Source organism: Elgaria multicarinata, chromosome 16, assembly GCF_023053635.1.
Source record: "Elgaria multicarinata webbii isolate HBS135686 ecotype San Diego chromosome 16, rElgMul1.1.pri, whole genome shotgun sequence".
Taxonomy (NCBI): domain Eukaryota; kingdom Metazoa; phylum Chordata; class Lepidosauria; order Squamata; family Anguidae; genus Elgaria; species Elgaria multicarinata.
In genome coordinates this window covers 12,917,161-12,944,501 of record NC_086186.1, presented here as the reverse complement: position 1 = coordinate 12,944,501, position 27,341 = coordinate 12,917,161, and the positions used below count along the sequence as shown (strand labels likewise).

Sequence of the window (27,341 nt, the reverse complement as noted above, 5' to 3'; positions counted from 1 at the left end):
TGTGCATAAGATTGCAGTCTAACTGCACAATCCCATACAGATCTAGACAGAAATAAGCTCCATTGCGTTAATGGTTTAATCCATTAAATACTCCATTGACTTTAATGGGTTGCTCCCATATATGTAGGTAAAGGTTTCTGCCTAAGTTAAATGACATAGGTCAGCTTTTCCAACCTGATGCCCTCCAGATGCATTGGACTACACATCTCATCACCCCCAGCTGGGGTGATGGAAGTTGTAGTCCAACACATCTGGAGGACACCAAGGCTATTGTTCTCTTATATCCATATGCAGATCTATTCCCAGAAATGCGGAGTTATACTCTGAGTTAACATGATATTTAGCTTCACATACTGACGAGAGCAATCATGTTTACCGCTGAGTAATACCAGACTCTTACTATTTACTACCTGGTCATTTTTATTCTTATTATTTTTGACATTCTGTTTTATTACAGCCCATGGCAGCAGGAACAAACTGAACCACATCTCTATGCAATCTAAATGCACTTACCTGTTTGTCTCCTTCAGACCAATATATGCCTGGGCTATCTCTCCCTTGTCCTTCATCTTCTGTACATCCTCCAAAAGGATTGTGCAGTCTGTCATGGTATTCTGAGGATAATTGACAGAAAGCAGTTTCACAAGGTGGATTAGCCAGAGGGTCCTCTATATATGTGTTTTGGGAGGAATGGAGGTGGACTATATATAAGGTGAGGTATAGCAAGTATTTATTTATACTTTATGTTACTGACATTTCTATACTACTGCTGAACAAAAGTTCTTAGCGCGGTTCGCACAGTGAATGTTGGACTAGTATTGAGGAGAGCAGAGTTCAAATCCCCATGCAGTTGTAAAGTTCACTGAGTGGTCCTAGGCCTCTCTGCCCACTTCAAAGGGCTGTTGTGAAGATAAAAACAAGGAAGGCCATGCATGCTCCCCTGAGCTCCCTCAAGGAAGAGTGGAATAAAACCTTTTTTTTTAAAAAAAAAAATACTCTTCTTCTCCAGGCAAGATGCAAATAAACCAGACTAAAAGTGAAAACTAAGGAAGAAACTGCACCTCCTTCTGTAGAACCATCCCGTAGAGAACCATGGCCACATGAGAAGTATGCAGGTTAAAACACTATTTGTTATTTATCCCTTTGTCTACTTGGTTATTGCTTGAACACATCAGCTTATAGATATGTCATGCTCAGTGGGGTTTCTAGCACTTAAAGTAAACTCATAGATAACGGGGGCGGAAACCGATTTACCTTGTCATCCTGGTAATCCATTTGCAAGCAGGAAAATAAAGAGACAAACTTGGTCACTCGTATTATCTGCCTTACAGATCCCCCAGCTAGGAAAGACGACCAGCTTTCCATCACTCCTGTACTCATACAAGCACTATCAGAGAAGATGCCCGTTGATCTCAAGGTCTTTTTAAGACGGACTAAGAGAAGCCCTGCTGCATTTATAAGAAGGTCATTTGCAGGCCCAAAAAGCAAAATGCATTGCAAGGTTTGCAAACTGGATCTCCGGCTGGAGTTTCAATAGGAGTGATGGGGAAAAGGTACGTAAAGACCGCCTCCCCCAAAGGAGGAGGTGTGATGGCCTGCTTTGAAAGATCCTTCGTCCTCAAAAAAGAGGGACAATTTTGCAAATCAAACCTATATACAATATGATCATCCACGCATCACGCCAGCACCACACATTACTTTGTAAGTGTAGTGAGGAAGGGGATGCACATCACGTATGAACAATCCTTTACTGAGCAAGTTGTTAATAACTGAGGCTTCCAGGCACTGTCCAACTTGCCAAACAAATTAAGCCATTCGCCTACACTGCTGGCAAGTTACCCAGTTTTACTGCCATGTTAGTCCATGACTGGTCATCATATTTTACTTAGAAAGCATCTGTAATTTACTAGGTGCAATACAACAATAACCAGGGTCAAAAAATAATGCCAGCAGGCCATAGGGCATGTCCTCAGTATATATTCAACACACTATATTTTGTTTTGGAGGAGATGGGAAGAGATTTAGGGCTTGACGGCACAATTACAGTGCAATTTTCCTACCTTGCTGCAATCAGAAAATACAGTTCTGGAAGACTCATATGCTCACGGCAGTGGGCATGCCCACCAACTACACCATATGACTGGTAAAAACCAACACATTATTTCAACATGTGGAGGGGTTATCTTCCCACAATGCAGGAGGCTAAAAGGAAATCATGCAGCATCTCACAGATAGCTAATGCAGCTATAGAAGAAAATGGAGTTGGGTCTTCCCCCCCCCCCTTGGAGGTACTTGGGTCAATTGCAGGTTGTGTTGGTAAGAGGAGGAGCTACATGCTTAAGCAAGCTGTTCTCTCACCATCAAGTAGAGGGACAATTTATGGTTATGTCCAGTTTTACTTTCCGCTGCTTACCTTGGGCTGAATTGCCTCTTTCTGACTCATGAGCTGAGACCTCAGGATGAGAACTTCTTCCTTGCGAACCTCCAGCTCTTCACTGACCGAAGTCATCTGGTCCAAGAGGACCCTGTATGCCGGGGCACCAGGAGCAGTGACATTTGGAGTGCTCTTCTCCATCAAGGCCTTCCTCAACTCATTCAACTCATTCTTCAGTTTCTTATTTTCTGACTCAAGCTCTTGGCGCTACAGGGGAAAGAAAAACAGGCCAGTTGCCCTCATTCACCAACAACCCTAATACAAATTAAGAAGATGGGGATGAAAAGAACTCATTCTGAGTTATTGAGTGGTGGAAAACCAGGCACTTTGGGTCTTATCAACAATACAAATGTGTATCTTCTTGATTGGGGGTTGGACAACTCCCATCACCCCCAGCTAGCATGGACATTGTAGTCCAACACATGGCGTGCACCGGGCTGGGAAAGGCTGATGTACGTGAAGAATTTTTAACACTTTTAAGAAGTGCCCTGTAAATACTATCTTTATATGCATTTCTTATTTTAATCTGGCTATTTTGGGGAATAGTTCATGAGAGTGGACGATCTAAAAAAAAAATCTAGAATTACCTTAAGTGATTCATATTCCAGCTCTGCGCCTCTCATCTGAGGCCTTTCTTCCTCCTAGGGGAGCAGAGACACAAGAAAAAGCGTCATCCTTAGACATTAGCAGGAAGAACTGGATCTTTTATTCTATATGGACACGGGCTGGTAGAATGTGTTATGTCTATGCATGGCAATATAAACAACACACGATAGGAATCAGGGAACTGGACTACATTAGAAGGATGCCAACCTTGAAAAGGAACATCTCTAACAGCGCAATCCTATGTATATAATCAGAAGTAAATCCAACTGAGTTCAATGGGGGTAACTCCAAAATAAGGTTGCATAGGATGGCAACCTAAACCAAGGGTGTGGGGGAAGGGGCTGATTCACTCTTAACCCTAGTTTAAAAATGGGTTCAGCTGATGGTGCCGCATGAAATTCAAGTAGGATGAACGGGCAGGATTAAACCATCCTTTCAGGTTCCCAAGAGGTATTTGGGGATAGCATATGAGCCTCCAAGATCAATTGTTCGACATCCAGAGGGAGAGGCGGATAATAAATAAATATATTACTACTACTACTACTATTATTATTATTATTATTATTATTATTAAAAACAAAATTGAGCACACAATCGCTGTCTTTTGAATCAGTACATACACTGCTCAGGGAAAGCCACACAGGCACTTACGCACCCCTTAGTTTTATTTATTTTATTAATAGTAATACGTATATGCCGCTTAATATATTGCAATCTCGAAGTGGTTACTGCCTGCACTCCCCCTTAGGGAGAAGCATCTTGCATTTTGAGAACCGTGGACCTTCCATCTGGTTAAGGAGACACCATTGCCACAATCGGATCCCAACTTCCACCGTTAGAATTTAGGTCTCTTCGAATAGCGAAGGTGAGCCTTTCTGGCCTTTACCTTGGCCTTGGTTCGAAGAACTTGCTCCTCCTTCCTGTCCAGCTCATCCTGCAAGGATTGCTTTTCCTGCTCCAGCTCTGTAACCCGTTTTTGTAGCTTCAGGAAGAGAGACATGTCCAGAGGAGCTTTCTTCTCGCTTGGGTCCTAATTCAAGGGGAAGCATGGGAATGTCAACGTTTTCAAAAATACCCCAAAAAGGGGGGGGGGGCAGTCTACATATTATCTATCACGTGGAGAAAGCTAGAAACAGACTCCATGTGACGGCTTCTCCCCACAGCCCTTCCATCTGGCATGCAGGGTTTCTATGACAACACCAGCTTGTCTCGATATGTGGGCGATACTGGTGGGGAAACCGTTCCTGCCAAATGGAAGAACCACTCCAGCAGCCACATGGGAGCAGTAGTACAGAAAGCTGCCGCCACCCGTGCATGTTAACAGGTAGACTGACCCTACGAGTTAGTGGAATGGGAGGCAAGGGATGACTTGGGGTATATAAATGTTACTTGATTAGGATTGCTGCTTGTCCTCTTCCAAAAGTTATTTTGGAAATCACCATTTTTTTGTGGAGGGGAAGGGGTCATTTTGATAAACAAATCTAATATAAAAAAAGCATCTATTATTAAGCTCGAAAGGCAGAAAGCTAGGAACTAACTAGAAGGTTTAAAGTTCTATGATTTATCCTACTTTTCTTACTTACTTGTTTGGAAGGGGAGAGGAAGGGGGAAAAAGCAGGTTTGCAGTTAGATTCAAACAAAAATCATCAGCATAGAAAGTTTCTATAACTGCATTGTAATGAGATACTGTTTACGATTTTGGATTAACCATTAGGTAACCTAGTGTGGTGGAATGTAAAAATGTATTTTATTTATTTATTTATTACATTTCTATACCGCCCAATAGCCGGAGCTCTCTGGGCGGTTCACAAAAATTAAAAACATTCAAAGTATAAAACAACAGTATAAAACCATAATATGGTTCACCTGGTGCCAGCTTTACACTCTCTTTGGCACCTGGCAAAAAACATTTTCTTTTGGTTTTTAATCAGTTGGATCTTAATTTCTGTGGATTTTACTCACTATTATTGTGTTTTTGATAGGTGTGTTTTGTTTCGCCTATATTCTCCAATCTTACCTCTGTTCTCATGGGTAATTCGTCTGACTCCATGATTTCAGAGCTATAGGTATATTCTGATTCATTGCTACTATGCGTGGAATCTGTTCTCTTGTGCCCCGGCCTGGAGATGTTCTGAAAAAGAAAGGAAGACAAGAAATATTAGCTACCGTTCATATTTAATGTTTGCACTTCCGTATGCCAGATGTTTCATTCACTTTTAATGCTTGGTAGAAGTCAGAACTGATTTGGTTCTCACCTGAAAAGGTGAGAAGTCAGCGTGGAGGCATATGCAGAAAAGCTTTAAAGTCCCTGCTGAACTGGGCAGGGCAGGGCGGCAGGTAGGCTAAGAAAGGAGCAGATGGGCAGAAGCAATCCCTCCCCACACACACCCCTTCCACTCCAAATTGTGCAAACCCTCTGCCACTCTTCAGCTGCGCGGGAGCAACCTGGGTTTCCAGACCCAGACCTGCAAACCCAACTCCTAGAGCATCATCAGATGGGGGTGGGGATCGCGGTTCCCTACCATCGCTTCCCACCCCCCTCCTTTCCCACATTACTTCCTCTTTTTTTCCCCCCGGGGAACAAAGAGGAAGTAAACGAAGACCATGTGGGCCCATTCACGGGCCATTTTTATCACACCCTTTTCCTGCACACAGCAGGAAACGGCAGCACATTCCGTTTCCAATTTTAAAAAAAATTGTACTAAAAGGAATCCACAGGGTAAGCCAGTGTGGTATAGTGGCTAAAGTGTTGGACTGGGGAGTCAGGAGATCCAGGTATTAGTTCCCACTTGGCCATGAAAACGCACTGGGTGACTTTGGGCCAGTCACAGACCCTCAGTCCAACCCACCTCACAGGGTTGTTGTGAGGATAAAGTGGAGAGGAGGAGGATTATGTACGCCACCTTGGGTTCCTTGGAGGAAAAAAGGCGGGATATAAATGTTTTTGTTGTTGTTTTTGTTGTTGTTATTATTATTATTATTATTTTGTGATGAAAAAAGGCAAGATGGAGCAGGAAGCACGCATCGTCATCTAAAGGGTGCATGTAAAGAGGGTCATGTATGTCAATGGTTTTCCTATTTACAGATTACGGAGAAGTTTAAATATGATATAAAAGAAGGGGGATTTGAGGAAACGAAGTCACTGTTCAAAGAGGCATTATGTACTAATGAAGAACATATTATCTCCAAGGTGTATAAATTATTGTTAAACCTTGAGACAGAAAAGGAACAGACAAAGAATTGTTTGGTAAAATGGGAAAACAATTTTAGATATAAGATTCCAACCGAATTATGGAAAAATATGTGGACAAAAAGTTTAAAATATACATTAAGTACTAGACTTAAGGAAAAAAATTGTAAGATGATGTATAGATGGCATATGTCGCTTTCAAAGTGAGCAAAAATGTACAGGGGCTTTTTGGGGGACTGTTGGAAATGTGAAGAACAAGAAGGAACATTTTACCACATGTGGTGGTCTTGTAAAAAGGTAAAAGCTTACTGGGTTAATATTTACTCATTAATGCAAAAAATCTTGAAGATAAATATACAAATGAAACCAGAAGCTTTTTTGCTGGGGGTTATGAACGAACGATTAAAAGAAAAAGGACTGTTATTCCAACATATGACAACAGCGGCGAGATTACTCTATGCACAATACTGGGGGGAAATCCAAGTACCAACAATGGAAGAATGGCTTCTTAAGGTATTGGAGTTGGCGGAGATGGCAAAATTAATGGTGTTAGTAAGAGAAAAATCAATAAGTTCATTTGCAAAGGACTGGAGACCTCTGATAGAGTATATACAAGAACTGCAAAAGAATTATTTGTTTGTATGTGGATTCTATATATAACTTGTGTTTATCTTTTGTGATCTTTTACTCTTATCTTTATGTAATTCCGAGCTGGCTAAATAGTAATAACTGATGACCATCGTCGGACGTGAAGTCTGCTTCAAATGGAGTATAGCCTTATGTTTATGTGTTTTTATTAGATGTGTTAGGTGTGATGTTGTGTAGTTTGTATTGTCTATCCTTTGTGACTTGCTTTTGTAGAAAGTATTAACAATTAAAGGGTGCACGATGAGTTGCGAGCATGCAATAAAACGCTTGTCTGATGAAACCCCTAGTCCAGCCTTTCCACTTGTCCACCTACATGCTTTCCCAGGTCTTTCCAGCCACTTACCGACATCAGCTTCATCTCGTCCTTGAGGTCATCGTATCGCTCCTCTAACCGGCTGAACTCTTGGAGCAGATTCTGATACCTCTGCCGCTCGTTGTTCAGGTCCAGGTCCAGCTGTTTTGTCTCCTCAAAAAGCCTTTTCTCCATGACCTCTGGAGAGAGAGAGAGAGAGAGAGAGAGAGAGAGAGAGAGAGAGAGAGAGAAAGAAGTAAATCAAGGGTTGCACATTTTCCATTCGTACAGCGAGAAACAATACAGGTACGTATCCAGAGAGCTTGGGAGGGGAGATGACTGTGAACCATGAATCAAAGGCCCATGTTTCCCTCCCCAGTCATACGTGTGCACCCTCCTCCCCACCATTCCCCTGCAGCACCTTTTAAATGCAGAGGGGAAAAGACCAGGAGGAGTGATTAAAACACGCATTATGACTTCATTAAGCCTATATCCATATTTATACCTATTTATCCAAAATATTTATACCCTGCCTACTAACAGAAGTTCAAAAAGTAGCTGTGAAATTTCACTTTCTTTTTAAGCCCCAGAACCTGAGTCCTAACTTCTCTTATTTTTATTTATTTATTTACACTTTTGTGTACCGCTCCATAGCTATACAGATTCCAGAGCGGTGAACAGAAAAGGTACAATTGTACAAGAGAGAGAAAATTAGAACACCATTAACATGATTAAAAACGGAATGCCAATAAGACTATGGTGGGTCATTTAAGGGATGCTTCTCTTCTAGCAGAGGGAGCTGTCGCGTCTCTCAGTTGCTCACACTTTCAATGGGAGGAGAAATGAGGAAACTTGCTAAGTGATCCACAAAGTTTTATTTCAAGCAACAAACGTTTCTTTAACCTGTATAGAGGCCACCGCTGTGTAAGCAAGATAATTGTCCGTTCAAAAAGAAAAGAAATAGCGTCTCAAATGTCTATAACTTCAAAGCAGCTGGTGCGGTGGTAGTTTCTGGCATAATCTCTCCAACTTTCTCACGGCCTCTGTCCGCACTGGGCATTTTAGCTTCCGGCGGACCCTAGCATCAGTTAGTGTGCCGGAATGCTAGCCCCCCTCCTTTTCCACCGAGCTTGTAGGATTTGGCCTTGAAGAGATAAGCTCTGGAGGGGGGTGACCTCCAGCTGAGGCCTCTCCCGTGAGAGCTTCCTCCCCCACTGGTACAGGCTGGCTGGTGTCTGGCACTGCAACTTCTAGTTCGGAATCTGATTCTGATTGATTACTTGAAACTCTTTCGCCCAACATAGGGGCATTAGGGTTAGACATGACAGGAGCAGGCTGTGGTTCTACTTGGTCTTCTTTTCAACAGCAAAAAGCCTGGGTCATCACAGTGACTTGACGTTGAGTTTCTTTTTAAGTTTGGTTTTATGTTATACTTCCACCCTACCTTTTCCCTATGCAATAGCACCATCCACAGTATCAGAGAGGGATGAAAGGGTTGGCCCCACCCACTTTGGGCTCTGGATCCACCCACTGTCACTTTCAGCCATGCCTGCCACTGGTACAAAACCCCTGAGAGTTTAGCTCCGAGGGAATGAATCCCCAAGAGGGAAAAGGTTCCGTATCCCGACTGTATGGGGATAATTTGAAGCTCGCGCAGCCCACGAATTGAAATCTAACGGTGTGGGACAATATTTTCTTTTGCTTGTTTTTAAAGCAAAAAGGAAGAGAAGAGAAGAGAAGAGAAGAGAAAAGGGTTTTAAAAAAGAATCCAACCTAACCAAACTTACCTGTTATCTCTTTGGCCTGGTCCTGGATGAGATGGTTCAATTCATCTTTTTCTTTTTTAAGTAGTGTGTTTTGCTCCTTCAGATCAAGCACCAACTAAAAAGAAATAATTAGGAAAGACTCATAGCTATAGCTGAAAAAGATCTAACTTAACTAGTGCAGTGTTACAGTATTATTATTTTTTACTTTTTTTCTATGGGATTCCAGAGAATGCTAATCAGTACATTTACAATGATGGTACTTACACTGATGACCCAGCCTTGTCTATATGCAACATTTTCATCTAATTTGTTAGGAAAACATTCAGTAGAAAACCTAGAAAATTCAGTAACTAAGTAGAAATGAAGTGGAGCAGTCTTTCCCCAAACTGGTGCCTTCCAGGTAATGTTGGACTCTATCTCCCATCATTCCCAGCCAGCATGGCTGTCAGCTTGGAATGATGGGAGATGAAGTCCAACTTCTGGAGAGCACCAGGTTGGGGAAGGCTAGAGTACATTCTCCCCCACCCCCTTCAACCCTGTCTCTGCCTTGCTTCCTGTATTAGTCCCCTGTATCAAATGTTAGATCACAAGCTCCATAGAGCAGGAACTGTCTTCTGGTATTCTATAAAGCGCCATGCACATTGACGGTGCTGTAAATAAGGAAATCAACAAAACAATGTAATACTATGATTTGGACAGTAGTTCATGGTAGGTGAGACGCGTTTCTGGCTTGGATTTCATTCGGCATGACTTCAGCGCAGAACTAGACACTACAGAAACACACCCCAAACACAGCACAACATTTGTTATGATGGGGCGAGGAAGATTAAGTGATGCAGTGCTGCGGTTTCAAGTTAGAAGCCGGGCATTATTTCTTAAAACGTGCAGGCACCATCTCTAAGAAGAGGCATTCCATCCTGTGACAGAGGGAGAACACCTCTTCTAAGATGGCACTTGCCATCAACGGTTTTCATTAAGTGTTCGTCTTGTAGGCACCTTTTTAATCAACCCAACATTAAGCAACTAAACACTGCACCCCTACATAGTAGTATCATAGAATCATAGAGTTGGAAGGGGCCTACAGGGCCATCGAGACCAACCCCCTGCTCACTGCAGGAATCTACTTTAAAGCATCCCTGACAGACAGCTGTCCAGTTGCCTCTAGTTGACTCAAGAGCCAGCAACTATTGAATGCAGGTGAGCCTTGAAACTGTTTCTATAAAGCTTCTCGTGCGGAGAAGGCGCGCTCACCTGGTCTGTTTCTTGTTTGTATATATCTGCCTTCTCCTCAATGGTCTTCTTCTCAGCCTGCGTCTGGTGCAGTTCCTTTCGGAGCTTGCCAATCTCCTCTTGAAGGCTGAGGAGACGGTTGGTGGCATTCTTGGCCTCTTCCTCACTCATTCGAAGTCTTTCCACATCATTCTTCAGCTTCTCAGTCTCAGAACTGTAAGCTGCCTCTAGGCTAGTTAGTTTCTCAAGCAGGGATTTGGAGTCTCTCGACTGAACAACACCAAAAAAATAATACAGAACAACGTTTGCAACGCATTTCAGTTTAGCATGCCTTTTCAGATTAGTAAAAGGCATGGCGTTTGTAGATCATAATGTAGCCATTTCATCAGGTTATAGCAGAGGGAAATCCATCCGCTCTGCTGAGAGATTCGTTCCACCAGGCTCCGTCTCTTCCTCAACCGTTTCCATTCAAGCTGGTTATTTATAAGAACTTTGCAATTTTAAGAAATGGTGCCCGAGTTTGTTTTCTCCCCTTCTTTCTTCCCTATTCTCTTTTTTCTCCTGTGTCCTGTCTTTTAAATAAGGGGTGGGCAGAAAGTAGGTCTCCAAATGTTTTGGACTTTTAACTCCCAGAAGCCCCTGCCAGCATGGCCAATGGTGAGGAATGCTGACAGCTGAAGGCTGAAACACCGGAAATCCAAAACATCTGGAGATCGACCTGTTCTAAATTGTAACCCTGTGGGTAGGGACTTTTTTGTTTGTTACTGACTCATGTAAGCCCCTCTGGGAACAGGAACAACAATAATAATAAAAATAATACATTATCAAGTGTAAATGGCTATATTATAAAGTAACAAAATATGTTATGTCCTGGTTGACAGAGGTAGAATATATCCATTTTGTGTTCTCTAAAAAATGCAAAATACGAAAATACTTTTTCTTTAAAAAGAAAAGAAAAAGAGAGAATCAATTACTAACACTTCTACAACCATCCATAAAATGAGGGTTGCTTCAAATGTGTGGAAGTCCTATATAGAAAATACTTTCATATAGAACATACCAACACTTACGTCATTCAGTGTTTTGTGAAATTTTATTTTAAATTTTTATTTATAGTAGATACATTTTTAGATATTTCATAACGTTTTAATGCATTATATGATGCAAGCCACTTTTGAGTTCACCTCTGAAAAAAGGTGGGGTGTAGGTTTAAAAAATAAATGAAAATAATTATAAATATAACGATGATCATCTATTCTACACTTGGTTGTACTCCGTTTCCCAGACGGCAATGCTGTCCATACAATTTCCCCCCCAGTCCAGCTCAGTTTTTAGGTTATTATTTATGTTCTGCTTTTCTACGGGGGTATCCAAAGTGGCTTCTGTAGTGCTCCAAGCAGCTTTTATTAAAACACAGATCATAGAAGGGTTTCCGGCCATTCAACACGTACCTGCTCATCAATTTTACGCTGGAGCTGCATGATCTTGTTCTCCATGCCGAAGTTGAGTTTCTTGTAATGTTCCACAGAGCGGGCCTCTATCTTCAGCTTCTTTAGCTCCCTCTTTGCCATCATGCGCCGGTAGCAGCATTGCAGGTAGACAATGGCCTCCAAAGCCCTGTGGTAGCGCAGGCGAGCCAGCCAGCGGCGCACATTTTTCTGTATAATGGTGGCCTTGTGCTCCCGAAGCATCTGCATATTTAAAACACACATGTAGGGGCCTTTCTCTGTATTTCAGACACTTACAATAATCTACTATGAAGGGAAATCAACTGATCCCCTTTGTTAAAAGAACTTTGGCGAAGGTTGGTGAAAGCAGTAAAAAGAAAAATAAATCAGAAAACTAATACTAGAGAAGAAAGTAAATGTACTTTCTGCATGGAACATGCACAGCCCAGTATTTTCCAGCAATTTAAAATGCAGATTCTTTACCTGCTGCGTACAGTACAATCTTACTGAATTCTGGGTCATCCAAAGAATGTGGATCTCTCAATATGTGGATAATCCTTGAGAGATACATAGATTAAGGCAAAAGTGGGCAGAAGATAGATCTTCAGGTTTTTTTGGTCTTCAACTCCCAGAAGCCTGGGCCAATGGTCTGGAATGCTGGGAGTTAAAATCTAAAACATCTGTTGATCTACCTTTGGCCTTCTCTCCTGAATTAGTGTTATGCAAATAATATGGAACTGTTCCAAACTTTCCGTTTCCAAGAAGTCTCACACAATTTGTTAGCGGGACTGGTATTTAAATATTCTTCCTTGGGCAATGCCATGCACTTCCCACAGCAGAGCCACAGAGTTTATTCCTTTTGGGATACATTAACCATGTTGTTGTTAATTTTAATTAAAGAGTTCTTGAATCTGAGCCCAATGTTCTTTGGTTGACATGTAATGAACAGTTTGCAAATTCTTGATTAAGTCCTTAGGTTGTTTCAAAATACTTCAATAAATTATGCTTCCTATTACATATCATAGAAAAAAAACTTTTACATTTCATAAACGACTCAAGCTTAAATTGCTTTATGCCAACATACTGATATGCCCAATTGGAAAATAAGTCAATTTAAACAACGCATAAAATTAATACTCCAAATTGATACAAAACTAAAAAAAGAAACTCCCCAAATGGAGAGGAATACCAGCAAAGAGTCCTTAACTCTGGACTGATTGACCATTCTCTATTTTAATTTTTAAACTCTGTAAGTCAATTGAATATCACTTCACATAAATAGGTCGTACCAAGACATCTGACTATCAATTACATTTCCAACTACCATCATGATGTTGTTTTTTAAAGTGCCCTAAAATACCTTGATTCAGCAGGTCCAGCAGGTCCACATCTGGTAGTAAAGTCCAATAAAACTAATTCAAGTACAACCCCAGAAATGTTGCTAGGTACATCTGATTGTTTACAATCAGCACATATGCACCTGAACGGGCAAAGCTTCCGGTGAAACTGATAGACATCACAAAGGCATCTCCAGGAAGCTCTCCCGAACATGTGAAGCAGATGATTCAACTCCTTCAGGAACCTTATTACAGCTATGTGACTACTACACATACCAGTTTTATAATAATAGCTACTGCCACCTGCTGCAATCGCTTCCCCAGGCAATGAACGTGCCATGCAGAAGAGTTAATAAACCCATCCCTAACTACAGGAACCCAACAGATGTGTCAGAAGACATCGTCTGTCAACACAACTGAGGCATCTTTGAAATCCTTGCAGATGCTGATGTGATTTAATTTTTGCAGTAGGAGAAAATGTATGTATGTATGTATGTATGTATAGAAAATATTAATAAGAAAATACATAAAACATTTACAAGGAACTTCACAGTGTATAGCTTTTCAAACTAGCACAAGTTTACCTATTTGATTATTCATACTACAGCTTGAATAACTAAGTTATGGTATACACTTAAATGATTTTACATTTGAGAAGTTTAAAGCAATCACTACCATCCACGACCAGTATAAAATATTATCCCTGCTCCAGAAATCCACATTTGGTAAGAACAGCACGTATGAAATTCAAAACCAGAAACACAAGTTAAAAAACAGATGCTCTTACCTTGTGGTACTTGTTCCTGGCAATGTATCCTCGCAAGTACGACTGGAGAACAATGGTGGCTCCTCGCTTGTGGCAATATCGCTTGCGGGTGGCATACATGCGCTGGAATTTCTGAATAATGACGGCAGCTTTGGTTCTTCGAAGAAAGGTAGCAAGACTGACCAAGAAAATTTGAGGGTGGGAGAGAGAAGACAACATTATTTACAGTCTCCAAATTAGTCTCATGCTAGTGTTACAGGATTATTCTTTATGAAAAGTTGCAACTCCATATTTGAGACTAAAGGGATCTGGAAAACACACATCCCAGTTACTGTAGAACTTTGGATCACCCAACAGCATTAGATACTTTCCCCCAGGCTTACAGTACAATCCTAAACTTGTTTATTCCCACTTGTTGAAATCCCACCGAGTTCAATGGGCCTTATACCTAGTGAGTTTAGGATTACAGCCTATTATACTATATAGGAGTCATATACATACTGCAACCTTAAAAACATGGAAGAGCTCATTCCTTTCAAGTTTACACTCTGGAGTTTTGAACAAGTCTTCATGCTCCTCACGTTATCCATCAGAGTGCTTTGAATTCACTTCTCTTTTAGCCTTTGTTCAGAGTCCAACCGCCAAAGAAAACCTTCAAACCTTTTTAATCCACCTAAATTTAGAGTGTTAAACCTCAGGGCCGCAGGCCAAATCCAGCGCACCTGGGGTCCTAATCTGAACTTCCAGTGTTCCCCAGAAGACAATGTCCCCTTTCCTTGGTCTATAGCTTCCCCTCCATATAGCTTCACCCTTTTCCCCTCGACCGCCAACGGTTTCATGGTTAACCAGCTTTTGCATGGCTCCCCCCCCCCCAATGCCAAAGGGTTGAAATGCCTCTCCTACGGCTTACTGATTAGCCGTAAGAACTTTAAGCTAAAATATGCTGGGATTTTTAATATTTTGGCTCCACCCTTTCTGTCTTTAGCCCCACCCACCATTGGAAAGCGCCACCCTCACCGCCCCCACCCCAAGAGTTTCTCCAAAACCAAATTCAGCCCTCCGGCTGAAAGAAGTTTGAAAACCCCTGACCTGACCTCTGTCTTAGGCTCATCGGATTTGTGGAGGAAACATTTCCCAAGCGGCTCACTTACCATCTTGCCTGGTAGCCCCGAACATATCTCTGAACGGTGATGGCCGCCTTTCTCATGCGCAGGTACTTCTTCCGCAGGAGCCACCCCCTGATGGTCTTTTGGATGCGGATACAAGCTGCTCTCAGTTTATCGGCCCTTATCTTTTCCAGATAAGCCACTTGACCAGCCCGGAAAAATATTTTCGTCTTCCCAAACTGGTACTTATCCTTGTCCTATTTTCAGAGGAAATGTACAATCAGTGTCAGTCTGAAAGTGACATTAGGGGTGTTCCCCCCCCCTTTAAAAGACATTCAATGACATCAGAATTAGCAGAGGCAGAGAATGCTACATGAAGCTTCCAAAGAAATTCTGCAGATTAGACTGAACAAAAGGAACGGGGTTATTTGAAATCCTGTTATTTTCAGTATGCTACTGTACGGAATTAACGTGATAAGGAAAATATAGAATGTGACAAGCAAAAAATATCTGGACTAGTTTTATTCTGAGCTACAGAATAAAACTACGAAATGCTATTTTTTCAAAAAGCAGAAGGGTTAAACACATCATATTTCTTCAAACAAGGAGACAGAATTTAAATAAGGAACCTGCACAACTTTGAATCTTCTCTACATGACATCTAATGGAGGAGCTTCCCCCCGCCCCATCGGAAACCCAGGCTGCAATCCTATACACACTTACCTGGTAGTAAGTCCCATTGAACTCAATGGGGTTGCTTCTGCATAGACGTGTATATGATTGCACTGTTAGGCTCTAAGGATACATTCGATTTTGCACCCAGTACAAGGGTCAAATTACATGTGGCACAGAGGAGTTCTGTGGGTAGAGCTCGCAATATCTTTTTTGTTTACTAAAAGAAGCAGGGTGGGGAATGACCTGGATCAAAACCACGATACAAGGAGTTTAACCCTTTTGGCCATGTTACGTTCCTGCTGAATATGCTCCCCCCCCCCTCCAAGCTACTATTTGCAGTGATTGAAGAAAAAATCTATGGTCACAGTCTGTCAGAAGGAAGGAAGTCCGGGGCTCTGGCATACTGGAGGATTATAAGTATTATAGCTTCATCTTCTTTCCCAGTTCTCTCCCCCAAGCCTTAATGGTAAGTTTAATTAGAAAAAATGTCCAGAGGCCTTTTTCTCTACACTTTGTAGACTGTTTCACTGAATTTATTTATTTAGAATATTTGTATACCGCTCCCCATTGAAAAATTTCGGAGCGGTGTACAAGGTAAAATGAAAATAAAAACAGAATAAAACAGTTAAAACAAAATTTAAAAGGAGCAAAAACAAAGATTCTAAGCTGCATATTAAGGAAAGGCTTCTTGGAATAAAGATGTTTTCAGGAGGCACTGAAAGGAGTACAAGGTTGGAGACTGCCTGACCTCCAGAGGCAGGGAATTCCACAGGAGGGCGCCACCACACTGAAGGCTCTTCCCCTGGTGGATTCCAATCGGAGGATGGATCTAGGTGGAACCACCAGGAGCAGACTCCCGGATGACCTCAGTGACCGGGCAGGTATTAGCTCCATTTCAATTTTTGTATTGCTACTGTTCAAAACTGCTGCTGGTGTTATTTTCCACAGAAAGGCAAGGTGGATTTTGAGAGGTGTGGTGGGGCCTGAAGGGCTCAAGGAAGGAATGGAATCCATCTCTGAACATGTGGACTATTTTGTCATCCGATGTCAGTCTCCCCCAAACTTGCACTCTTCAGTTATGTTGCACTACAGCTCCCATGATCCCCATACAGCATGAACTGTAGTCCAATACATCTGGAGGACACAAGGTTGACAGAGGCTGCCCTGCCTTAAGCTTCCACTAGCCTGATTGTCCTAGTCATGATAGAAATCCACCCCTTGTAGTTGTTTTGTGACTTCAGCAAACTTTACAGACATTACGTGTAGTAAGACTACTACCAGAATCAGCTTCTCCAAGACATTTTTACACGTCTGCTTCCTGTCACTAAGGACATCTTTCTGCTTCATCAGGACACGGTAGCGGCTGAAGAATTCTTGGTACGTCCACCTGGTTTTTGAGAAGCAACATGGTATTAGCCATACAGAAACGCTATCTGTGTGTAAACTGTATCCCAGCAAACAGCTCAGCACCCGCAGGCCTACCTTGAGGGGAAACCGGCTGCACTGATACGGATTGTTTCCAACACACCACAAGCCCTGAGCTGCTGTACAGTCCGCTTTTCGTCAAACCTACACATAAAAACACAGCTAAGTGTCTTTTGGACAGCAAAGTTTCATAAGGCTCTACATGGTTGTTTCCCCCCACAATAGAAGTATGATCATGCAGCATAAGGTTTTTTTTAACAAGTGGGGAATAATGCGATTACAAGAATAATTGTCTAAATAGCAACAAAATGATATAAATGATGGCTTGGCTACCAAATGGGTCCACAATTAGCAGACAGAGAACAGCATTCAGAAGAAGCTAGGACATTTTTAGAATGCTTTTAGGATGTTTTTAACAGTGTATACTATGTTTTTAATCAGTATTTTATGTATTTTATGCTTGCTGTTGTTCTCCGCCTTGATCCAATCGGAGAGGCAGGTAAGAAATATATTATTATTATTATTATTATTATTATTATTATTATTATTACTACTACTACTAGTAGTTGAGAAATAAGTGGAGGGACTCAATATTAGCAATAGATGAACAGCAATACTAGTAAAGTAACCAAGAGTATGTCAGGCAGCGGGACATAATCAAACTTCAGGGCAGTATTCATATAAACAAAGAAATCAGGGCTGATCGTCTTCTGGATTAGTCTGTAAAATCAAGAGGGGAGGGGACCATGAATGATGGGCCAGTGAGTCTCCGTATTGCTGCCCAGATTTGGAGGTAGAAAATGGAGAGGATCAATGTGAACCCATCATCTTACAGTTGCCATCAAGGCAACGAAAAGGATGGGAAAGGTTTATCACATTACCTGGTGTGTATATTTTGCCGCTCTAAAGACAAATTCAATTTCTGAGTTGCGACTTTTTTTACTTGACAAGTCACAAAATCAAAATATAAAGAATGATTTAGTTATAGCATCACCAAGGTGCTCTTCCTCGATGTGTTTGACTTATGAGTAAACAGGAATATAAATCCTTCTCACGTTCCACCATAGAAGTAATTTGCATGAACAAAAATCACAACACAGGAAACAGCCCTGACATTTACCAAAATAACATTTAGCTAATGAAATGAGCAAGCATATGAAGCCTTTCTATTTCTGTCCAAAACAAGCAATGGAGAAAGTGCGTGTGCTTCCCCACCACCACCACCACCACACACACACTATAGTTTTGAGCAGCCAGTATTACACTTTAGGCAATATGTGCAAACCAACTTACATAAATGGAAACTTGAAGTCATTGGGTTTAATACACCTCACATAATGTGGTGTTGTGGCATTGAGGGTCTCCATCAGGAGATGAAGAGAATTTCTGAACTATAAGAAAGAGATTAAAAATGGCAAAAATGAAAAAGAAAACTCAGAAGCATACTTGAGAAAATTCTCATTCTTCAAGCTGAAACCTCTCCTCCCAGCAATGTCAAAGAACATTTCAGGTAAAGACAAGATATGACATTAAATAATGTAATACCATCCGTTTACAAAATAATAATAATATATGTTTCTTTCATATTGATTGCATAGATTTGTCCAGAATTTATTTCAATATTCTAGGAAGCCAAGTACTCAATTCTTAATGTGATTTATTTTATTTTTCCCCACAAGACACTTGTGTGCATGTTTCTAGCTAACTAACAGCCCACAAAAGATCAAGAAGAAGAAGAAGAAGAAGAAGAGGGAGAGGGGGAGGGGGAGGGGGAGGGGGAGGGGAGGAGAGGAGGAACCTATAGTATTTCTACACAAAGTTACAGTGACTTTTCCTTCTCCCTGCCTGTTATCAGAAGGGATATTCCTGAATGGTAGAGTTACACAATCTGAGGCCAACATCATAAAGGGAAAAAAAAAGCCATCATAAAGGCTAAAAAGAAAAAGAAAAAGACAAGAAAGCCTGCAGCTGAGTTTGCAGCAGTGAATTCCACCCACCTGGTGCCCCACCGTTTTCTTATGCTCTTTGCTTGCTTGACCTGGTTTAGACTTGGCTGGTTTTATAGCTGCTCGAGACAAGGGTGTACGGCCAGAGGGTGTTGCTGAAGTGGGGCTGATGACCTTCTCATCCTGGAACAGCTCAGGCAGCATTTTAAACTGGTTCAGACACAGAAAAATAAAAAGTTCATCTCCAAATTAGAAAAAGGAGGGTTTTCCCTAAGGGAAATGCAATAAAAAAGGAGCAGCCAAAAGAAAACAGGAGGCATATCTAAACACTGAGATCTTAGGGCCTAGACCGTGTCACTCTGAAAAAGACTGTAGGGAATAAAAGCATCTAGTTTTGCTTTACAAAACATATCAGTGTAACCATGCCTGCTTTATAGCTATCCAATTTGAGATGGCATGGAATAGGAAGCAAGGCATCACGCCAGCCAGAAAGTGGTTCCAACAATGGCAAAGCCATCAATCTAATGTGCTAAAATTGCTACAGTCAAGAGTCACTACGGTCAAACTTATTGCCCAGTTCTAAAGCTGTAAAGCTTGATATTATAGTATTTTCTACATCTGGGAGGTACGGTGTATTTCCCTCTCATTTTGGACTTTGGGAAATAATGGAGCTATCAAGTATGGGATAACTGAGGGGGATAAGAGGAAGATAATGATGTTCAAATGCCCCAAAGGCTGCCAGCTCTCACAGAAGGGAAACATATCAATGAAGAGGAAAACGACACATCAGGTTAACGAAAACAAAGCAATGCACATTCTAGGTCAAGCTTGATGTTGCAGATGGGTTGCTAGCCCTCTAAATGGATGGTCCCTTTTGATTTAAAACCAGGACTGGAGGATTCCTACAACATGACAAAAATAAGAAAGGAAAGCAAGATCTATCACACTGCTTAAAATATAGCGCAGTCTCAATCTGTAGGAAATGTAGAGTTACATAAACCTATTCAAGGAAGCATATCTCTGCCCTGGACCTGCTGACAGGGCATTTTTATTTCCACAACCAAGAGTCCCTTGCAAAGACCAAGGCAGAACACTGAAGCTAACGGAGCTTACATCCATTTAACTTGATCGTAGAATCATAGAATAGCAGAGTTGGAAGGGGCCTACAAGGCCATCTAGTCCAACCCCCTGCTCAATGCAGGAATCCACCTTAAAGCATCCCTGACAGATGGTTGCCCAGCTGCCTCTTGAAGGCCTCTAGTGTGGGAGAGCCCACAACCTGCCTAGGTAACTGATTCCACCATCGCACTGCTCTAACAGTCAGGAAGTTTTTCCTGATGTCCAGCCGGAATCTGGCTTCCTTTAACTTGAGCCCGTTATTACATGTCCTGCACTCTGGGAGGATCAAGAAGAGATCCTGGCCCTCCTCTGTGTGACAACCTTTTAAGTATTTGAAGACTGCTATCATGTCTCCCCTCAATCTTCTCTTCTCCAGGCTAAACATGCCCAGTTCTTTCAGTCTCTCTTCATAGGGCTTGGTGCAGGAAGGCAGCCCAACATTTTGGTCACATTGAATTGCAGTTCCCTTTATCTCTTGCTTTTCCAATACAAGTCTTGCTACTTATACGTCCATTCTACTTTTAGAATGCAAACTCATCTTTTTCAAAACAAAAACAACACTTTGCATAACTGCACCCATGCAGCTGTACAACCCATTACAAAAGTAGATGCCAGGTGGCAAAAAGGAGAAATGTCTTCAGGTGAACTGTTAAGTAACTAGATGGGTAACTAGATGAATTCAGCTTCTGCTAAAAAAAAAAAAAAGCAATTTGACTAGGTGAATGGGTGCAAATTCACCATAACTTTTGTTTAAAGAAAAAGGCCCTGATAATGAAGGATGGAACCAGACAGACTTTAACACACTTTAAGTGGGTTAAGATTATGTAGAACTCAGCCACTCAATCTTTAGTAACCAGGGGGTGTATAGAGGGGAGAATCTCAATACTAACCTTACTTGATTTTAGAACTTTGATCTGTTCTTCATAGACAGTATCTTTGTTTTTTTCCAAAAATCCTTCACACTGGTACTCTACCTGGAAATACAAATATTTAATTTTAGATGAGATGATAAAATTAAATATTTTATCATTAAATATCACTAGCCTCATAGACATTTCAATATAATGTTGGTTTCAAGACAGGCTTCCCGTTCCAAATAGCACATAAGTTTTGCCACCATGGTCTGTGACACTGTCAATAAGGTTTAGGGACATCAATTGCAGATTCTTAAACTTAAACTTAACTCTTTTGCTTTCTTATGTCCTGACGTATGCCAAGGAAGACTTCGCTAGCCTAAGCAGACCACAATGTAAGTAAAGAGCTAGATACAGCTATCCAAAAATTCTATGATATGTAATTAAACTGTATGAAATGTTTTAATTCAATTTTCAGTCACTGAAATATTGACTCAGCCTCAAATTAACATTCCTCAAATGAACTGATATTAAAAAAATCAAGCACACATATAAGAACCACTATCTTTTTAACCACTTCACTTTAAATGTACATTTCACTAGTGCTGTGTGTACGTGCTAAATATTTATTTCTTGATATTTAATGTAACATAGTGGTTTCTCACAGTGGATTATTAACACAATAAAAGAGAGAGACAGGCTTCCCTTGAAAGAGTTTTCCAAAACAAGAGAATCATCACTGAAGAAGCTCCTAACACTGGGCTCTTTAGCTGCTAGGGCTGTCTAAACAGGGTCACCTCAGTCAATAACTGTGAATGTGGAAAACATCCCAGAAGAGGTGTTCTTTTAGTTTAGGGCTGCAAAGATCAAACAAAACACTTTGAATTTACTCAGAAATGGGCGGCCAGTGCAGAATGTAAGAAGGCATCCATTAAGAACCTAGCTAATACTTCTGAATCAGTTGCAGTTTTGAAATCTTTATTGTTTTACTCTGTACAGCACCATTATTATTATTATTATTTATTTATATAGCACCATCAATGTACATGGTGCTGTACAGAGTAAAACAGTAAATAGCAAGACTCTGCCGCATAGGCTTACAATCTAATAAAATCATAGTAAAACAATAAGGAGGGGAAGAGAATGCAAACAGGTACAGGGAAGGGTAAGCAGGCACAGGGTAGGGAAAAACTAACAGTAGAAAGTAACAGTAGAAGTCTGCACAACATCAAGTTTTAAAAGCTTTAGGAAAAAGAAAAGTTTTTAGTTGAGCTTTAAAAGCTGTGGTTGAACTTGTAGTTCTCAAATGTTCTGGAAGAGCGTTCCAGGCGTAAGGGGCAGCAGACGAAAATGGACGAAGCCGAGCAAGGGAAGTAGAGGCCCTTGGGCAGGCGAGAAACATGGCATCAGAGGAGCGAAGAGCACGAGCGGGGCAATAGTGTGAGATGAGAGAGGAGAGATAGGAAGGAGCTAGACCGTGAAAAGCTTTGAAGGTTAACAGGAGAAGTTTATATTGGATTCTGAAGTGAATTGGAAGCCAATGAAGAGATTTCAGAAGCGGAGTAACATGGTCGGAGCGGCGTGCTAAGAAGATGATCTTTGCGGCAGAGTGGTGAACAGAAACCAACGGACTGATGTGAGAAGAAGGAAGGCCAGAGAGAAGAAGGTTGCAGTAGTCCAACCGTGAAATAACCAGTGCATGAACAAGCGTCTTGGCAGAAGACCATGTACATTGATGGTGCTATATAAATAAATAAATAAATAAATAATAAATCTTCTTCCCCTGTGTTTACTTCCTGTAACAGTAAACTCACAGTGCCAGCAGGATTGGAGCCAAAATGGGGTCACTGAGAAATAGGAGGACGGTATCAGCAAAGCTTGGGGGAACTCTTGATGCTTGCAGAGTTGTAAAGGCAGCTTGTAAAGAGATAAGCTGAACTCTGCACAAAACTTGTTTTGTCAAGTCATTTGCCAAACCTTCTGTGTTGCAGTCGCAATCATAGTGGAGTTGTGACAATTCCTTCCATTATCTTTCCCTACTTGCTGTTATGCAGCAACTGGGAATCTTTCAATCTCCCACAGATCATGGGCCACAGTTTAATAAATCAGGCTGAAGACAGGAGCCCCTTACCTTATCTGCAAAATGTTGGATGATAAAAGCTTTGTTCGACAAACGGGGCTTTTCAAAGAGGGCAGTCTTGTTCAAGTGAGTATTGTATAATTTCTGGGCCCAACTATTATCTGAACCTTTAGGCATCTAGAGAAGGGAAAGATAAAACATTTAAACTATCCTGATCTGCTTGTCATATGGTTGAGACGGAAAATAATGTTTTAGCATTAAAATTCGCCTGAATTCCTGCTACTCAAAGTTTAATGACCACAAATGCATAAAGACTATAGACCATTTACTTCAGTGAATATCTCTTTAAAGATCCCATTTGTACACCACATTACATATTTGTAAGAGCTCCCCCTCATTCTTGTTTTAGGGTCAGCCTCTAATAAAAAATAAATAAACACCTAAGTCCCTTGAGGATGGACTGATTCGCACAATACGTTTCTTATCTACATGAGAAAAACCTAAGCAGGGAAAAACATATTTCAGAGGACAAAAAACCTAATCAAATTAGGCATTGAACATCATGTACAAAATAGACATTATCCAATTATGAAAGGAGGGGGGTATTAAAAAGAATTTTGTATGTATTTTATATGTGTATGAGTTTTGGAGGGTTTTTTAAAAGATTTTTTTTCCTATAGAGAAACACTCCCTGGTACATGAAATTCATAACAGTTTACATTCCCTTTCGGGGCTAACTAGTCTTGAGGAAACATGTGGCAGCCCCCACCCCCATCTACCCAGTAGCATTTAGTAAAAGAAACAGGTAACATTATCATGTTCACTATTTGCCACCGAATGGCAAAACATAAGCAGTAAATTGGAGGCAGAGAGAAAAAATGCTAAACATGACATCTCATCATGCATTTCTTTCATTAGATATTAATGGCCTTGACCCATGGGGAAGATGTGGGTTCTTGGCAGCCAAGTCTCCCCCATGACATCTAGTTAAGCCCATAGACGGGAGGCTCCTTTTGGGTTGGGGCCAGGCACATAAATGGGCATTTTAGCCTATGCTCTCACAACTGCTTAGTTGCTCTTTCTAATGCATACAAAGCACTAAATCAAATATTAACATGGCGGCTACTCTCCCTCCTCGCCCACCTTTCAAGCAAAGGACAACACTGAACACCAACTTTACAGCACAAAATTTAGGTCATTTGAGCCCCTACCTTACATTCCTCATCTAGCAAGTCCAAAATGCCCAATTTGGCCTCTATGAGGTTAATGCAGGGCTGATTGTCATAGAAATCAATCAAGGTCCATGGAATTTCTTCCCTCATATATTCTTCTTGCTCCAGCTTAAAGACATGCTATAAGAGGGTAGTGGGGGGAAACACAGTTAATAGAGGAAACTGACTGGCAGAATTTACTTTCTTTCTATTACTTTTAATAAAGTTGTACATCAATGAAAACTGAAGCCATAGTTTACTAAGTAGAGATCTAATTGGACAAATGAATCTCTATCTATGTGACTTCTTCAAACTAAGTTAAGAAAGTTTTAGTATATGGGGAAAAAAGTTGTAAGAAAATTATACAGCGAGAAGCTAAGATAATGCCACAAGCTATTTTTTAGTATTGTTGTCATTATAATTTCATTTATAAGGTGCAGTCCCTGCCCACAGGTTTACAATCTAAGTGACACAACACACAAAAGGGGAAAAGATAGGAACAGGAGGGGAACAGCGAACACGCTAATTTAGGAACTGATTCTTTATAATTACACGAATGTTTCATGACCAAGTGGAATGGCCACTGAAGGAGAGAAGGAGGAGCGAAACGACCATGATCCCATCTGAGCGGGATTGTTATCTCAAGTCTCCCTCTGCTGCAGCCAAGTGGAATGACTGTTAATAAATCTATACTACCTTAACCAGCGGCCCTCCACCAATGTATCTACTCACGAGGAGGCACCAGTCTCCTGCTTAATAGGACATTGCCACCAGAACTAGAGTTCTGATCAGGCACACTGTACGGGTGGACCACACTAGCTGTTCCTAGGAACTATCCAAGGAAAAGGGTACGGATATGTCCCAAAAGAAATTCAGTGGCAATCCAGGGAATCCAATTATCAAAATGGGTTGCTGGTGGATGGAAGTGCAGAAAAACATATCTTTCTCTCTCTTACCATATTGAACTGCTGCTGCAATTTCTCATTGGCATAGTTTATACAAAATTGTTCAAAGCTGTTTATCTCAAATGTTTCAAACCTGAAAATTAAACACAAAGGGTGAGTAAGTGGGGTCCCCCCCCTCTAAAATGGAACCAACAGAACAGGCAACTTCAGATGAGACATGACTTGAATTTATGCTGGCTGGGGAATGCCAGGAGTTATAGGACCAATTCCATTAAAAAGCATTGTGTAAGATAGTATAAGGATATGAGAGCTCTACCTGCCATGTGTGATTCATAATGGCCTATTCACACATGCAAATGGTCACAATGCTGCAGTCATGCACATGCACGGGAGAAGCAGCCTGGAGCTATGGGGCTATGTTTAATAAGGTCATCCTAACATTCATTTTGATATATTAGGCATCAAGATATTCAGACAAAAAGCACTCACCCATAAATGTCCAATACACCAATGAAAGAATGCTGCTTCATGGTAGAATGCAGAGCTTTGTTCACGTGACCTACAATCCAGTTAAAGAGCTTAGCATAGATATGTTTCGCAAGAGCATCCCTGGCATTTATGGCCTGCAGTTTGGAAATTGGTTTGATGTACGTCTCTGTGGCAGTAGCAAGCTTCCTGTGGCAGAGCCAGTGGGCCATCTGTTCGTACTCCACTCCCATGAGATCGCAGAAGATATTGAGGGGTTCATGTTTGGGCTGCAATGACAATAATCTTCTTAGACTGAAAAAACAGTATTTATTACCAACAATTCACCTACTAATGCTTCCAAGCAATCAAAAAGCCCTCTACCATATATCTGAGATCTGAGGTATGAAGGAGCATTGAAACATGTCATCTGGACTACAATTCATATGCAAAGAAGGCCATGCTTAAAAAGATGATATCATTTTAATTCTCCTGAGAATTGACCCTACATCTTAATCCTAATCCTATGTGTCTATAGAAGTCTCAGGAACAAAAACAGTCAATGAAGTATTAACTTTTGTACTTCGGTGAGGCTGTTCCCGCAACTAGAAAACTTGTTGGCACCTGCATGACCAGGGGAACTACCACACTGAAGGCTCTTCCCCTGGTGGACTCCATTCGGAGGATGGATCTATGTGGAACCACCAGGAGCAGACCCTTGGATGACCTCAGTGACCAGGCAGGTTGGTAGGAGAGAAGGCGCTCACATTGTCATAGTTTCTAAAACAGTGTTCCCTAACCTGGTGCAATCCAAATGTCTCAGACTGCAATTCCCAGCACAGTCTTTGGAATGTAAGAGGTTCTGTTGGGTTGGGTGCTATTTTTATTCTGTTGATGCTATGTTTTTTTATTGTATTTCAATGCACTGTTTTATTAGTGTTTCAATCAAGTTTTATTTATGATGGCCTTGAGTGCCATTTTTCTTGGTAGAAAGGCAAGATACGTATCAAATGAATAAAGAAAAGAAAAAGAAGAGGACTTTAAAAAAATATAGGGCATTTTGGAGAGGATGAGAAGGTAAAAGCAGTGGGGAAATGGGAATTGCTTGCATTTTTGTAGTACAGTTACAGCACAAAGAACCGAGAATAACCAGGAAGATTAGAAGTGTTACAGTGGTATTAGCTTTAAATATATTTTGAATTTACCGGTATTGTACAGCTGTCAGCATCTCGAGATGTGAACGCCACATTTCCCAGGTGAAGAATAGCAGCAAGGATTTGAAATATTCCCATCTGACATGAATCAACAATACCTGTCATATTGGGGGGAACAGGGAGGACAAATAAAAATTTCCTTTGTTAAGACCAAACCAAGAGCTGTGTCCCATTAAGTATCTGAATGACAAAAGGATAAGACGAAGTACTGATGGTGGGGGAGAGTGCCTTCCAAACCCATCTCTCAGTGAATACCTGCAGGCAATTACTATATACTGAAAAGATGCCTTAGACATTCATCCATGAAAAAGGCAGGTTTGTACAGTAAGATATAATCTGGTTTTTTTTGCATCAGATACTACAAAGAAACAGACATGTAACATTTATTTGTGTTGTACCCTGCCATGATCCAGACGGAGAGGTGGGTAACAAATAAATATATTTGTTGTTGTTGTTGTTGTTGTTGTTATCATTATTATGTGTTTCACTGTACTGCATGATACCACCTCTTTTCCTTCCCTCAAATCCTTCCTCTAAACCCACTTTTTTATATTAAATCTTTTGCCCGTCTCTTAGTCCTCAAACATAACTATAAGTAAGACTAAGCATATATATCTAAAATCA

At 41.0% G+C, this 27,341-nt stretch overlaps 1 protein-coding gene across 1 annotated transcript in view; it reads right to left on the bottom strand.

The window, feature by feature from the left end:
* The window catches only part of MYO5A (myosin VA), an 84,314-nt gene that overhangs the window by 18,903 nt on the left and 38,070 nt on the right, over positions 1-27,341 (bottom strand). Inside the window, exons 9-29 of the mRNA XM_063142423.1 lie at positions 26,709-26,815; positions 25,528-25,793; positions 25,090-25,171; positions 24,134-24,274; positions 22,974-23,099; positions 20,879-20,962; positions 18,921-19,079; positions 18,217-18,314; positions 16,981-17,067; positions 16,777-16,885; positions 14,869-15,080; positions 13,739-13,895; positions 11,618-11,857; positions 10,188-10,436; positions 8,958-9,051; positions 7,222-7,370; positions 5,058-5,171; positions 3,927-4,070; positions 3,022-3,075; positions 2,414-2,641; positions 514-614 (exon numbers count right to left, since the gene is read on the bottom strand). Coding sequence (XP_062998493.1) covers positions 514-614; positions 2,414-2,641; positions 3,022-3,075; positions 3,927-4,070; positions 5,058-5,171; positions 7,222-7,370; positions 8,958-9,051; positions 10,188-10,436; positions 11,618-11,857; positions 13,739-13,895; positions 14,869-15,080; positions 16,777-16,885; positions 16,981-17,067; positions 18,217-18,314; positions 18,921-19,079; positions 20,879-20,962; positions 22,974-23,099; positions 24,134-24,274; positions 25,090-25,171; positions 25,528-25,793; positions 26,709-26,815 — 3,001 coding nt within the window. The remainder of the gene's footprint in view (positions 1-513; positions 615-2,413; positions 2,642-3,021; positions 3,076-3,926; positions 4,071-5,057; positions 5,172-7,221; positions 7,371-8,957; positions 9,052-10,187; positions 10,437-11,617; positions 11,858-13,738; positions 13,896-14,868; positions 15,081-16,776; positions 16,886-16,980; positions 17,068-18,216; positions 18,315-18,920; positions 19,080-20,878; positions 20,963-22,973; positions 23,100-24,133; positions 24,275-25,089; positions 25,172-25,527; positions 25,794-26,708; positions 26,816-27,341) is intronic.